General features: G+C 35.9%; 1 protein-coding gene across 1 annotated transcript; it reads left to right on the top strand.

Moving 5' to 3' along the window:
• The first annotated feature begins 390 nt into the window (after positions 1–390).
• Positions 391–12,686, top strand: LOC111053016 (succinate--CoA ligase [ADP-forming] subunit beta, mitochondrial-like). The gene is made up of 5 exons (XM_039441093.1): positions 391–2,389; positions 4,420–4,583; positions 8,967–9,136; positions 9,881–10,160; positions 11,557–12,686. Exons 1-5 carry the CDS (start codon positions 2,157–2,159, stop codon positions 11,934–11,936), a joined length of 1,227 nt encoding a protein of 408 aa, XP_039297027.1. The 5' UTR covers positions 391–2,156; the 3' UTR covers positions 11,937–12,686.
• Positions 12,687–16,054: the final 3,368 nt, after the last annotated feature.

The raw sequence follows: 16,054 nt of genomic DNA, 5'->3' as shown, positions 1-16,054 counted from the left end.
ATTCTATTGAATCATTCACTATGAAGAGATAGCAAACCTCGTGTGTCTCCAGAGATAATATATTATCCTGTCACCAGCTGGCTCAGATCTTTGAATAGTAGACTTGAGATGCGCGGTAACACTAGCTTCAGGTGATCAATTTTCATAACGGCAAGGAAAGTTTTGTGAGTGCGCCACACCAGATTTTTCTATCAAATAAAAAAATTAATATATTTCAAGCTGTCATCATTGGTTAAATGAAGGAAGCATTGGTATAATTTATAAGGAAAACTGACAGTCTAAACTGAGTCTCACAATACCTTCTATTAAAATATTTTTCTGAAAGAAGAAGCAAGCAAAATTTAGTCATATGAATCTCAAACATATGAGCTATTACACTGTTATAATTTTATTCAATTTCTAACTTGTTCAAGCATATTAACCAAAGATTATGATGTGTTTGCATTACTCTAATGATAATAACGTCGCTATTTTCATAATGAAGAAAATCAACAACCACGGATAAGTATTTAGAAATATTATTTATTGTATCTATAATTTTATCACTGATCACTCTTAATCGATTCTACAATTTATTGAATAATAATTTGCGAAATGGTTTCAAGGATCTGTTCTGGGATAAAAAACTTTCAACTGAGACAAGGGTTGAGAGGATGGTACAGCTTCAGTTATGATAACACGTTAAATCAAAACAGAAGTGCAGTTCATGAGTTTGGGAAATGCAAAGATATTTCGCACAGTGCTAATTCGAGATTGGTGAGAACTGGAATAGACGATGCTCAAAACACTTACAATAATTTGGCTTACAAGAAAACAAACTTTCATCGATATCAACAATCAAAATTATTAGATGAACAACAAAATGGTGAAGCTTCAAACAATATTTATAAAAAATCTCAAAATATCAAACAATTTTGTGTTTCCAAAAGTTGTGATGAAAAACCACTAAGAAATCACAATGAATGCCAGAGCCTCAAATATCTGAGATTTCAACACTCACAAAACCAAGTAAAAACAAATATTTTGAGCCAGAAACAAAAATTATTCAATGGTCATCAATATCAACTCAAGGAATACTTGCATGGGTATCAGAATTTTGGATCCCCAGCACCATATATTCTTGAAACGTGTTTGGAATCAAGTAAAGATGAAGTAATCTACAAAGGACATGTGAACCAACTGAAACCAGCAAGTGGAAATAGAGTATTCTTCAATGAAAATCAACCAAAACACAGCAATAACTGCCTTGAAATTCCACATCAGAATGTAGGAGCTTGGAACTTATTTGGCATCAGATACCCAATAAAACCATCCTCAATTTTGTATCAACCCCGCCGATACCTGAATTTAGGACCTGAATACTTAGGAAACCGACTAAAATCATCCACAATTCTGTTTCAACCCCGCCGATACCTGAATCTAGGGCCTAAATACTTGGGAAACCGACAAAAATCATCCACAATTCTAGGACCTAGAAAATCATTTGATTTAAAAAATCAACTAAATAAAGCATCCCCCAATGTGTATTATCAACCTTGCCAATACCTGAATTCAAGAGCTAAAATCTCATCAAATTTCGAAAACCAACTAGAAGTATCTACAAGTTTGGGACCTAGAAACGACATCAAAAACCAACTGGAACAATCCACAAATTTGTGCTATCAAAGATTTCTGAATCTAGGAACTGGAAACTTATTAAACTTTGAATACAAATTGAAACCATCCACAATTCTAGGACCTGAGAGCTCATTTGACATCAAAAAACCAAATAAAATCATCTCCCAGTTTGGACTACCTACCCTGCCGATTGCTCAATTCAGGACCTAGAACCCTTTTCGACTTGAAAACCCAACAGAAATCATCCACAATTCTGTACTATCAACCCTGCCGATTGTTCAATTCAGGACCTAAAACCCTTTTCGACTCGAAAACCCCAACAGAAATCATCCACAATTTTGTACTATCAACCCTGCCGATTGCTCAATTCTGGACCTAGAACCCTTTTTGACTTGAAACCCCAATTGAAATCATCTCCCAATTTGGACTACCAACCCTGCCGATTGCTCCATTCTGGACCTAAAACCCTTTTTGACGAAAAACTGAAACTGAAACGATCGACAAATGTGTACTACCAACCTAGCAGATACCTGAAGATCATGGAATACCAGGGTGACGAGATTCTGCAGGAATCAGGCATACCAACCGGCAAGTTTGTGGTGGTGAAGAATGCTGACGATGCGGAAAAGATGGCCGCCAGTCTGGACACTAATGACTTCATGGTGAAAGCGCAGGTCCTGACCGGTGGGAGGGGGAAGGGAAAATTCAAGAATTCAAGAATCAGTGGAGTCAGAATTGCTACGTCACCGGCTGAAGTGGCAAAGACCTGCAAGTAAGGGATGCAATTATAGTGAGGTCCACGTTATAATGGCAGTGTTTGATTTGCAATGGTATTGCTATCCTTGTCCATCATTCAACAAAGCAGATAGGGCTATCTCTTTCTCGCTTTGCTCTGTTGCCAGATCGTCTTTTAACAATGTAGAATTGATAATTAATTAACAAAATATTTGATATTAATTATGAAATTATTGAAAAATATAATTTCTTGCTTGATAAAATATAATTGATTATTTAAACGAGAATGAACAGTTAATATTACATCAATAAACCTGCATCAGCTACCGTCTATAGAAGGGATTGATAAGACAGAGGATCGGCAACGTTGTTCTCCTATCTTTCTTCACTGCCATTATAACGTGGACCACACTATATACTGTTTTCCTCTTCTTCTTTTCCTACATCTACACCTTTCAATAATGCTTCTACACCTTCTTCTACTTCTATTTCTTCTTCTTCTCATTCTTCCACTGCTTTTGCTGCTTCTCCTTCACCACTTCCTCCACGATTTTCTCATTTCCCCTTCTCCTCATTATTCTCCTCCTCTTCTTCCTATTCCTTCTACCTCTTCTCTTGATTTTCCTCCTCCTCTTCCTCCCCCTTCTCCTCCTACTTTACCATCTCCTCCTTTTCATACTTTTCTTCTTTCTCATCCTTCGAATCCTCCTCTTCCTCCACCTTCTCTTCCATCTCCTTCTCCTTCTCCTAGTTTATCATCTCCTCCTTCTCATACATCTCTTCTTTCTCGCATGCTTCCAATCCTCCTCTTCCTCTTCCTTCTCCTCCTTCTTTTTTTCTTCTTTCTCACCCTACTCATCCTTCTCCTTCTTCTCTTTCTCTTCATTCTCACCCTACTCTTCCTCCTCCTCATCCTTCTCCTTCTTCTCCTACTACTTCATCATCTCCTCCTCCTCCTCCTCCGCCACCACTTTATCCTCCCTCCACTTCTTCTATTTCCTCATCGCCCTATCCTTCTCCTTTTCCAAATGAAAAGAAAGAGACTGAGGAAGAGGATACGCTAGTAGAGATAGTAAAGCAAGAGGAGAAGAAGAAGAAGAAGGAGCAGAAGAAAGAGAAGTTGGAGAAGAAAGAGGAGATGAGGGAGAAGGGGGAGAACGTTGAGAAGCGTATAATGAGTAGCGGGAAAAGGAGGTGGAGGAGGAGGAATTGGAGAAGGACAAGAAAGGCAAAAAGTAGAACTTAAATAATATTATGAAACAGAGAAAAAGGTAGGAAGGGAGCAGAAGGATAATATTGTTTTTAAACTGTATGAATTCAGGGCTACTTTCCTGTATATATAAATAAAAAAGAATTATAGTACCCTTTGAAATAAATAATGAAATAATAGAATAAAAATACAAATTATAACAACTAGTTTTGGTGATCACACCGATAGCCTGACGATGGTGTGATCACCAAAACTAGTTGTTATAATTTGTATTTTTATTCTATTATTTTATTAATTTCAAAGGATACTATAATTCTTTTCTATAGATATGGATAATATTGTATTTACCTTTTTCTTTTTAATCTTTCTCCTCCTTTTTCTTCTTCTTCTTCTTCTCCTCTTCTTCTTCTTTTCCTCCTTTTTCTTCTTCTTCATCATCTTCTTCTTCTTCTTCTTCTTCTTTTTCTTCTTCTTCTTCTTTCTTCTCTTCTTCTTCTTCTTCTTCTTCTTCTTCATCATCATCTTCTTCTTCTTTTTCTTCTTCCTCTTCTATTTCTTCTTAGTCTGCTTCTTTTCTTCTTCTTCTTCTTCTTCGTCTTCTTCTTCTTCTTCTTCTTCTTCTTCTTCTTCTTCTTCTTCTTCTTCTTCTTCTTCTTCTTCTTCTTCTTCTTCTTCCTTCTTCTTCTTCTTCTTCTTCTTCTTCTTCTTCTCTTCTTCTTCTTCTTCTTCTCTTCTTCTTCTTCTTCTTCTTCCTTCTTCTTCTTCTTCTTCTTCTTCTTCTTCTTCTTTTTCTTCTTCTCCTCTCTTTGTTTCTATTCATCTCTTTTTCAACCTGCGTGCCTGCCTTGTTGTTGCAGGAAGATGCTGGGTGATTACCTGATAACCAAGCAGACGTCTGAGGATGGCATAGTGTGCAATGCAGTGCTGGTGGCCGAGAGGCACTTCCCAAGAAAGGAGTTCTACTTTGCCATCACTATGCACAGGGCCTTTGACGGCCCGGTCGTTATTGCTTCCACCCAAGGTACAATAGAAACAAAATTTGTTTTTCCTACAGTTACGTTGAAAAGTGGCCATTGCTGCACTGATTACAGAACGCAAAGAATCACTTTTCCGCTCTAGTGCGGGAAAAATTTTTCTGCACTCCAGATTTGCAACATGGCAACGCAAAATACTTAGTAGGTTATATGGAGCAACAGTGCAGCAAAATCAAAATGAAGTTGGTAACAGTGACTGCTGTGGCTGCTATAGTGAGCAGAGGTGCAACCAAGCACAACGCGCTAATTATTATTCATTATATATTATAACCAAGGACAACGAGGACTTTAGGATTTTAGGATTAAGGTTTTTATCAATAATAAAATTACACAGAAAAACATTTGATGGATTTCAGCCAATTTTACCCATAATTACCCACTTTTCATATTCAATGGTAACTGTAGGAAAAACTTAATGTGAAATATGTGCGCAAAGTTCCTCTGCTGCACTCAAGAAACCATTCCGTAAACGTTTCTTTCGGTGCAGCAAACTGTCACTTTGCGCACTAGTTGCACAAATAACTATTAAAATATTGCCGAATAATGAATAATGAATTTCTATTGTTTTAAAATATCGTTCATCTATACTAGTAGTTTGTATGTACAGGAAACTCAATAACGAATTGAAAAGGGAGACAGATTGATTGATTGAGTACTTTATTTATGTAGATTACAATATATACTGGCTTATACACTTATATCCAATAGCTTACAATACAGCAAAATTATAGATGAATTTACATAATATAGACTAAGAAAATAATTATTGAACTGTATATGATATGAAAAGTAATTTGTAATATAATAACTATAGATAATTATATTGTTATGCATCTACATAAATTGGCGGAGCTTTGGACATATCAATGTCCATTCTTCGGAAAGAATATTAAAAATATCCTCCCCACTAACTCTCTACCAAAAACAGAGACAGAGATTGATTGATTGATTGGGTACTTTATTAATGTAGATTACAATATATACTGGCTTATACACTTATATACAATAGCTTACAATACAGCAAAATTATAGATGAATTTACATAATATAGACTAGGAAAATAATTATTGAACTGTATATGATATGAAAAGTAATTTGTAATATAATAACTATAGATAATTATATTGTTATGCATCTACATAAATTGGCGGAGCTTTGGACATATTAATGTCCATTCTTCGGAAAGAATATTAAAAATATCCTCCCCACTAACTCTCTACCAAAAACAGAGACAGAGAGAGCAAGGCAGATATGGTTAAAGGACAAGTGTGATGAAATTGAGAAACTAGAAAAGGAGGGTAAGTTTGAAGAAATGTATAAAACGGTAATGGAAATTGTATCCAAGAGGAAACAAGGGGGAACTCGAATGGAATTAGAGGACAAGGATGAATCACAATGAGGACAATGAGGCATCACATTGAACAGGTGTCATCATTCAGGTACCTTGGGTGTATGATTAAAGAGGATATGCGATGTGATTTAGGAGTAAAAGTGAGAATTGCAAGAGTAAAGGAGGCATTCAGCAATATAAGGAGATTGGTGAGTAGCAAAATGCAAATAGAACTGCGGAAGAAGATGGCTAATTGTGTGGAGCGTGGCTCTCTATGGAGCGGAAACCTGGACTCTCAGAAAGCAGGAAGAGAAGTGATTGGAGGCCTTTGAAATGTGGGTGTGGAGGAGGATGGAGAAGATCAGCTGGATGGATAAAGTGAGGAATGAGGAGGTACTGCGTAGAGTAGGAGGAAATAGTTATTTGTGCAACTAGTGCGCAAAGTGACAGTTTGCTGCACCGAAAGAAACGTTTACGCCCGAGCCGTAGGCGAGGGCGGAATGGTTTCTTGAGTGCAGCAGAGGAACTTTGCGCACGTATTTCACATTAAGTTTTTCCTACAGTTACCATTGAATATGAAAAGTGGGTAATTATGGGTAAAATTTCCTGAAATGCATCAAATGTTTTTCTGTGTAATTTTATTATTGATAAAAACCTTAATTTATTGTCAAATTGAATAAAAATGTTGTCCTTGGTTATAATATCTACTTAATGCTGTGCGCGTTGTGCTTGGTTGCACCTCTGCTCACTATAGCAGCCACAGCAGTCACTCTTACCAACTTCATTTTGATTTTGCTGCACTGTTGCTCCATATAACCTACTAAGTATTTTGCGTTGCCATGTTGCAAATCTGGAATGCAGAAAAATTTTTCCCACGCTAGAGCGGAAAAGTGATTCTTTGCGTTCTGTAATCAGTGCAGCAATGGCCACTTTTCAACGTAACTGTAGGAAAAATGAATATTATGGCAGTGATAAGGAGACGAAAGCGGAACTGGCTGGGACACTTGCTGAGGCATGGCGGACTACTTGTGGAGAGGAGACAATGGAAGGGACTGTGCAAGGAGGGAGGGTGCTGGGACGAAAAAGAGTGAAGTTGGTGGATGATATCAGGGAGGAGGGAAAGTACTCCAAGATGAAGAGAATCGCACAGGACAGAGAGGAATGGAGAAGGAGCAATCATGTTTAGACCTGCCCTAGGGCAGAACACCAGTAATAATAATAATACTAGTAGTTCTGTGAACAGTAGACCTCGCGCAGTTATAAACCACAGCCTCCTCTTATACTGTCCATCAGAGTAAATCCTGTCTGTATGTGGTGTCGGCGAGATATCGGTGTGAAAACGGCTAATGGCTGTTGGGGTTGGTGTATCAAAAATGCTAACATCAAAAGCTGATCTCCTTCAAGACATACTGGCAACAGGACAGCCCGAGTTCAAAGCAGAGAAAGGTCGAGAGAAAATACTATGTAATTTTGGTTATTTATTGCATGCGTTAGTGCATTCAATGAGGGATGCAATTAATAGTCCACACAGCAGCTGATTTTTCACAAAGTTACATTGAGGTATTGAATTGCATGCAACATGGCATGCAATTTATAATCCACTCAATCTGTAGGATAATTTCCATCTGTAGGATAAATATACTAGTAGTTCTGTGAACAGTAGACCTCACGCAGTATTCTCATCCACAAGTACCTGATTGAAACTATAGACCTTATGGAAATACAGCAATAGACTGGCTTCTCCACACATCTGTGTAATCACTTGTCAGCTGATTTATGATGAATAATTCTATAGTCGGATTTTTACTTTTAATATTGGCGTATGAAGGAGGCTCCTTTCCATTTTATATTATCCTTCAAATGTAAAATCTCCAAAAAAAACCTTGTGTATACGTCGACGCGCAATTAAAAAAAGAACATACCTGTCAAATTTCATGAAAATCTATTACCGCGTTTCGCCGTAAATGCGCGATATATAAACATTTAAACATACAAACATGAAGAGAAATGCAAAAACCGTCGATTTGAATCTTAGACCTCACTTCACTCGGTCAATTAATAAGGATATGAATGATTTTCTCAAATTGTTTTGTTTTTTCGTAATTTCCAGGACTTGGAGCTGTCTTCAGCAAGACTACGCACTTTGTATGTTTTAAACATACAAACATAAAGAGAAATGCAAAAACCGTCGATTTGAATCTTAGACCTCACTTCGCTCGGTCAATAATACTATTTAACCTCAAAATTGTTCCAGCAGATTTTTACCTTAAATATGTGTAATGTTAGTTCGCCTCCATGGTGCACATTGGGTAACGCTAAATGGACTAGCAAATGATGGCGGTCAGACAAACTTATGTTCTCCTAACCGAAAACTACATAACATCTCAAAGAATTTGGAAACATACAGTGTATATCTTAGGCATTTGAGACTCATGAGCTATATATTTGTTGTGTATCTGCCATAAACTAAATAATAATAATGATAGGCCTACTAGCAGGTAACCCGTGCTCCGCAAGGATCTTTTTTATAACTTGACAAACTGCAAACTGGGAAAATGAAATCTTGGAAAATTGGGATTAGGTCTATAACCATCCTCGGTTAATTAAGAATCTATATGCAGAATGTCAAGTTAATGAGTTGAGTAGTTGAGACGTGATGATGCGTCATTCGTGCATTTCTTATCCCGTACGTGTAAGCCATGAGATTTCGTGTCCCATGAATGAAATTTGAACATTAATTCTGAAAAATCTATAAGGAAAATTGAAATTTGATCTTCGAGGTGCAAACATCAATTTTCCTTCTAGATTTTTCAGAATTGATGTTCAAATTTCGACATTGAAACTTACCCATATGATCCGATATCACAATAGACATTTATAATTTATCATTGTTTATTTTCAAATTAACAGGAGGGAGACCTGAAATAATTTTCTCAATTCTTGCTTAACTGAGGAATTTAATCTTATTTGAAATGAATATTGGAAATTTGCAACATATCATTTTTTTTAATAATTGTTATTTTTGGTCTGTTGGTTATAGGAGGAATGGACATTGAAGAGGTAGCCATAGTCGATCCTGAAGCTGTCCTTTATGAACCAGTTGACATAATGACTGGACTAAAAGTCGAGCAAGCCTTGGAGATCACGAAAAAGTTGAAAATTGTTGAAAAACCTGAGAGTTTGGCTGAAATACTGGTCAATTTGTACAAGGTGAGTGATTTCTTGGGGTTTGGAAGCCACCTAGAATGTGACAGATAAAATATGGTTGAACTAGAATACGATATACAACACAATATTATATACTTACTATTGCAATTCAAATTGCTTTTTCATCCAAATATCAACCAATAATTATTATCCACTTCATACTTTGGAAAATTTATTGAAAAGTATAAACATACAATTATATTACTTGAATACAATTCTTCATAGCATGAAAAAAATGTGTGTAGAGTTGGAAAAGGATAGTGCTATCTATCTATACTAAATTTATCTCTATGAAAACACAAACCCATAATTGATTTATTTCAATAATCATCACCATTACACTTTCATAGATCCTCATCCTTCTTTGTCAAAACCCATGTCTCTGCTCCATACAAAACAATAATTGGCTTTATGACTGTTTCATATACTTGTATTCCCACTCTCTTGGACAGGTTTTTGGATCTCAAATATTCATTCATTCATTTATTGTATAAAATACTATAATCATAATACAATTATGACATTGGAGGAAAAACTAGGCTGAGCCTGTACTATTTCTCTCCAAAATGTTGATAAAATGTTAATGTTGTCCAAAAGTTGAAATTAAGTAATCACACACTGCTTCGTGAGCAGTGATATTGGGTCAGAGCATGATAGCACCTGTTTGCGGCAGCTAGTTTTGCTTTTATATCAGTCTTGAATGATACTTTTTTTGGAAAAGTAATGAAATCTTTTTTTGGTTTGCAGATATTCGAGAAAGACGCCATCCTAGTAGAACTGAACCCGTTAGCACTGGATATACACAATAATTATCTGTGCCTAGATTGCAAGATGGAATTTGATGAGAGTGCCGATTACAAGCAGCCTGAGATTTTCGCCAAGAAAGACATCAGCCAATTGGATGCCAGGGAATTGGCAGCCATTAAGGAGAACATAAACTATGTGGCCCTTACTGGTAATATAGGGTGTATGGTGAATGGAGCGGGGCTTGCTATGGCTACCATGGATATCATAAAATTACATGGCGGTGAGTAAGAATTAAAGATTTTTCTTTTAATTTTCAAATGTATATGGCCTTCTAGTATAACCGTTTGTTGTCCTCCTCCTACTTTACCTCCTCCTCCTCCTTGTAAACAATTCCTTCACCTCCTCCTACTCCTCCTCTTCCTCTCCCTTCTCTTCCTTTTTGGTAGAGAGTTAGTGGGAAGGATATTTTGAATATTTTTTCCAAAGAATGAACATTGATATGTCCAAAGCTCCGCCAATTTATGTACATGCATTACAATATTATCTATAGTTATTCCAAATTGCCTTTTTCATATCATATACAGTTCAATAATTATTTTCTTAGTCTATATTATGTGAATTCAACTATAATGTTGCTGTATTGTAAGCTATTGTATATAAGTGTATAAGCCAGTATATATTGTAATCTACATAAATGAAGTAATCAATCAATCTCCCTCACTCTCTCTATCTCTCTATTTTCCAGCCCCACAGTTAGATGCCATCTTCTTCCTCTCTATCTCCTTTTACTTCTCCTCCTTCCATTCCTAATCCTGCTCCTTCTCTACCTCCTCATCCTTATCCTCGTGCATGGTGTCAGAAGTTTAATTAGACCTTTAACAGAAAAGAAAGGAAGTGGAAGGATAATGGATGAACGTTGAAGAATAATGAATCATGAAGACGTACCTATAAAGTGTCCTGATTGATACTCCTACTAATCTCCATTAATTCATATTATTTTCTAAACTGTTGACGGTCACAAATCAAACCAAGCCGTATAGTGTAGGTCTATTTCTTTTAAATTTATCTGATACTAGCAGAAAACACGTTCTCCGCAAGGTTCTATTTCAAAACTTGACATACTGAAAACTAAGACGTAATGGTATCTTGAAGAATTGAAAATAGGCATATAACCATCCTCGGTTAAATAAGAATCTATGTGCTAAATGTCAAGTTAATCAGTTGAGTAGTTGAGACGTGATGATGCGTCGGACATAATTTTCCTATCCCGTACATGTATAAGCCAGTTCATTCCTTTATTATAGTAGTTATAGATGAAAAAGGGTGAGATCACATTGGATGCGTGTATGTGCAAGTGTGAGTCATGCATATGAGCAAGCGTGCAGATGAGAAACAACATTGATATATATAGTCTCTATATATATTCTCTATATCAATGAGAAACAAAATGTGGAAAGAGCAATAGAACACTCACACTGATCGCTTGCCCTGCTGGTTGCATGCAGTGTGAGCAGCTGCATGCAAGTCACAACATGTTCCAATTTCAATGGCAATTTTCAAATTCTGTTTCTTGACTCATGCATGTTTTTTGACTTGCGCTTGCATTCAAGTGATTACACCCTGATATTTTATATCATCTACCTATCATTTCCTAAAACTTCCCCAATTTTCCCCAGGAGAACCAGCCAATTTCCTAGATGTGGGCGGTGGAGCAACTGTGAAAACAGTGGAGACGTGTTTTGAAATAATCACCAGCAACAAGAATGTGGACTGCATCTTTGTCAACATTTTCGGGGGCATCATGAGGTGTGACGTCATTGCACAAGGCATTGTAACAGCTGCTCATAAACTCAAACTTAAGCAACTTCCAATTGTCTGTCGGTTGAGAGGAACGAATGTTGCTGAGGCGAAAGCGATAATTGCTGCATCTGAAATGAGGATTTTGTCAATTGATGATTTGGATGAAGGTGCTAAAATAGCAGTGAAGGTTTCCAAGATCAGACATTTGGCTAAGGAAGCGCAATTGGATGTGAATTTCGAGTTGATCGGGATTTAGGTTAGGTTAGTTTTTGTTAAAAGTTTCGTTAGTTTTGTTATTAATGTCAAGTTTTGTATAATAATTTATGATTTTGAGTCTTTTTTATAAGAGAACAAAATTGTAACAGCCTCACATATTACAAGCTCAAACTCAAGTGACTTCCAATTGTCTGTTGGTTGAGGGGAACAAATGTCACTGAGACAAAAGCAATAATTGCTGCATCTGAAATGTGGATTTTGTCAATTATTGATGATTTGGATGAAGGTGCTAAAATAGCTGTGAAGGTTTCCAAAATTTGCCATTTGGCCAAGGAAGCTCAGTTATAGATGTCCAATTTTTAGTTGATCAGGATTTATTTTAGGTTAGTCTTGGTTACATGTAATCAATGTAACACATGCATTTGACTAAGGTCAATTTGGTTGATGTTAACTTTGTTTGTGATGTTAAATTCTGTTGTTGATTATCAATTTATGGTTTAAATAATTAGACATTTGGCTAAAGAGGCTCAGTAGGATGTCAATTTTGAGTTGATTGGGACTTTAGTTAGATTTGGGTTAGGTTGGGTTGTATAAATTTACTTCAGTTTTGGTTGAATGTAGGCCTAAAGTTTATATTGTTTATTTCGATTGATGATTTATATGAAAGAGGTAAGATGGCTGTGAATGTTTCTAATAGACATTTGACTAATATCCAGTTGCACCAAAGCCGGTTAAATTTGAACCATGATTAATTTCATGAGAACCAATCAGAGAAGCCTTAATTTTACGAGAACTAATCTGAGAAGGCCTTTTTGATAAGACAGCTTCTCTAATTGGTTCTTGTGGAATTAACCACGATTAAAATTTAACCGGCTGTTGTGCAATTGGCACTAAGAATGCACAGTTTGATGTTGTTGATTGGGATATTCTGTATTTGATTGGTTAGGTTGGGTTGAGTTGAAGTTATAATAGGTTGTAGCTTTATTATAGATTTTTATTTCATAAGAGGACCAACGTCAATGAGGCAAAAGTGATAATAGATGCATCTGAGATGAGGATTCTTTCAATATTGTATTATAAATATCAATGTATAAATAAATTGAGACAGGAAACACATGACATAGATAGATTTAAAAAACTTAGAAACTTACATTATTGTTATGCGCTTGAGATGGTTGAAGAAGGCAACACAGCTCGTCGAAAATTTCGAAACAATAATGTAAGTTTCCAAGTGTTTTTAATCTATCTTTGTCGTGTGTTTCCTTAAATAATATTGTGTCTTGTAAATATAATATTGTGTTAAGACGTGTGTCTTAATAAATATTATAAAACTGTAAAGTGTTTCTGTTATGTGCTACAAATTTATAAATAAATACATAGATGAATAGATAAATAAATATTGATAATCTTGACAGAGGGACTTGGATATCTGTCAAAGTGAAATTCGAATTGATTGGGATTGATTTGATTTGTGTGAAGTTGGGTTCAGTTCTGTTTAATTATACCTTATTTTATTGAATGTTTATTGATTTTAGCTGTATTGTTCATAATGAATAAACGTGAAATATTGAATCACTTAACTTGTATGGGTTACTTTTGTTCAAATTAAAAATATAAAAATCAAGCAATAAAAATCTTGAAGTACCCTTTCTTTTTAAAAAATTTAAAATACCTAGTTCAACAACTTCCTAGTTTCGACACTCAGGTCATATTTTCTGATATCACTATATATACCATCTTTAATAGTTGTTGAACTATTTTAAAGTTTTTGAAAAGAAAGGGTACTACACGTTTTTTATATTGTTTTTATTAATTTATAAAATTTGAACTATGAGTATATTTCAATCAGTTTTGTTCTTTATTTTGGGCCTTCAAAGGTGTTGAGGTAGATTGATATAGCCTACCAATAAATATCATAAATTTATACTATAATATAGGAAAGAACTAGCTTATAGGCTACACGTAGGGGATGGGGAAATGATGTTAGATGCATCAACACGTCTCAACTACTGGACTGATCAACTTGAAATTTTGCATGTGGGTTCTAAAGGTAGACGCACACAGATCGTCATCAGACGGACGTCACGCATCGGACGGATCGGATTATTAGATTTGATGCATTGCTTTTTCAATTGGAGTGCGCATACCTATCCGCATCCATATAGGTATGCGCACTCCAATTGAAAACAATGCATTTTTTTTTAAAACATCTTTATTGCCCATAAAAACAAAATACAAAATAAAAACTTACAAAAGAAATATTCTAGATTATAATATTATGCTATTTTACAAATAAATTAAAATTACATGGCACCACCCAGCAAGGGCAAAACCCTGACCGCTGAGTGAGCATTAAATCTAATCATCCGATCCGTCCGATGCGTGACGTCCGTCCGATGTCGATCTGTGTGCGCCTATCTTTAGGTACTTTTACACCAAAGTTATCAACAAAATATGTTAATAACTTGATCCTTATAGATTCTATTAGATTAAAACGGAACTTGACAAACACATAATGTTCATCATGTGTATGATAAGTTATGTTCAATCTAACAGAATCTATAAGGATTAAGTCATTAACGTTTTGTTAATAACTTTGGTGTGAAGCCAGCTTTAATTAACCAAGGATTGTTGATAGGCCTATTTTGAATTCTTCAAGATATTATTACATTTATTACATTCCTTAATCACAACATCAAATTAATGATTGGGAGAGAATCAACAGGATAAACCCAAAACTGTTCCTCTCCCTAATTTTGATAAAAATAGTCCAAATGAGGTTATGAAAACACTTTTATAAAGATCACAAAAATTTACAGTCCAAATAGACATTATACTAAAAATGTTGTATTTCGGTTGATCAGAAATATGAAACAAATTATTATTACACTTGAAAATGCATTAATAAATTGAAAAATATTATTAAAACACTTGATAAATTTGAAGCCAGAAAAATCACAAAAACATTCACTATCCACTAATATTAAATATTAGTAAATATTAAATATTATTAAAATACAAAATATTACATCCACTTTTCAGTTTGTCAAGTTTTAAAATAGACAGTTTGAGGTTGAGCATTGGTCGAATGAGTGGCATTGATATTATGTTGTAGATGATGCTATTTGTAAGGGGTGTTGTCAGTTTGTAGTGAATCTTAGGGTCACGTCAACACGTCAACTTGTCCCCTAAAACCAGTTTCAAAAGGGCACAGGTTGACGGGGTGTCAAGTAGTCGGGGTCGCACCTAGTCGCGTTCTCGAATCTTACTATAGTGAGGTCCACGTTATAATGGCAGTGGATAAAGATAGAAGAATAGCGATGCCGATTCTCTGCATTAATTAATTATATTTCTACACTGTCTAAAACATAATTGGCATGGTTGAGGATCTAGAAAAGGATAGTACCACCGGCTTTGTCGGATGATGGACAAGGATAGCAAAACCAAAGTTGATCAAATACTGTCATTATAACGTGGACCTCACTATAGGGTATTGAGAATGTAAAACATTATCGACTTTCCAGTTGTTTACTAGTTGCTAGGCAACCTGACAACTTCATTGTTACTTCTGTTTACTACTTCTTTTTCTTCTTCTTCTTCTTCTTCTTATTCTTCTTCTTCTTCCTCTTCATCTACTTCTTCTCCATCATCATCATCCTCTTCTTCTTCTTCTTCTTTACCACTTCACACCCCAATCTTCTTTCACTTCCCCTGCTCATATACAGCTAAAACTCTTGCTCCTCTTCCTACTCCACGTCTTTCTTCACCTCCACCTCCTCCTTGACCTCATCTTCGTTCTCCTCCACCTCCTCCTCCTCCTTCTCCACCACCTCCTCATCATCCTTCTCCATCACCAACTCTTCCTCTTACTTCATCTTCTCCTACCTCTTCATTTCACTTTCTTCCTCTCTCTTTCAACTCTGCTAATCATACTGCATTACTAGCTCTGCTCCCCCTCCTACGCCATCAACTCCTCCTCCTCCTTATTCACCACCTTCTTCTACTCCTCCTCCTTATTTCTCACCACCACCTTCTCCTCCTCATTCACAACCTTCTTCTTCTTCTACTCTTTCACTCCACGACAACCTCTGCCATCTTCTCCTCTCCTCTCACACCTCCTCCTTATTTCTCACCACCACCTTTTCCTCCTCATTCAAT

This window comes from Nilaparvata lugens, chromosome 14 (genome assembly GCF_014356525.2).
Source record: "Nilaparvata lugens isolate BPH chromosome 14, ASM1435652v1, whole genome shotgun sequence".
NCBI classification, from domain to species: Eukaryota; Metazoa; Arthropoda; class Insecta; order Hemiptera; family Delphacidae; genus Nilaparvata; species Nilaparvata lugens.
This window is presented reverse-complemented; position numbering and strand designations above follow the sequence as displayed.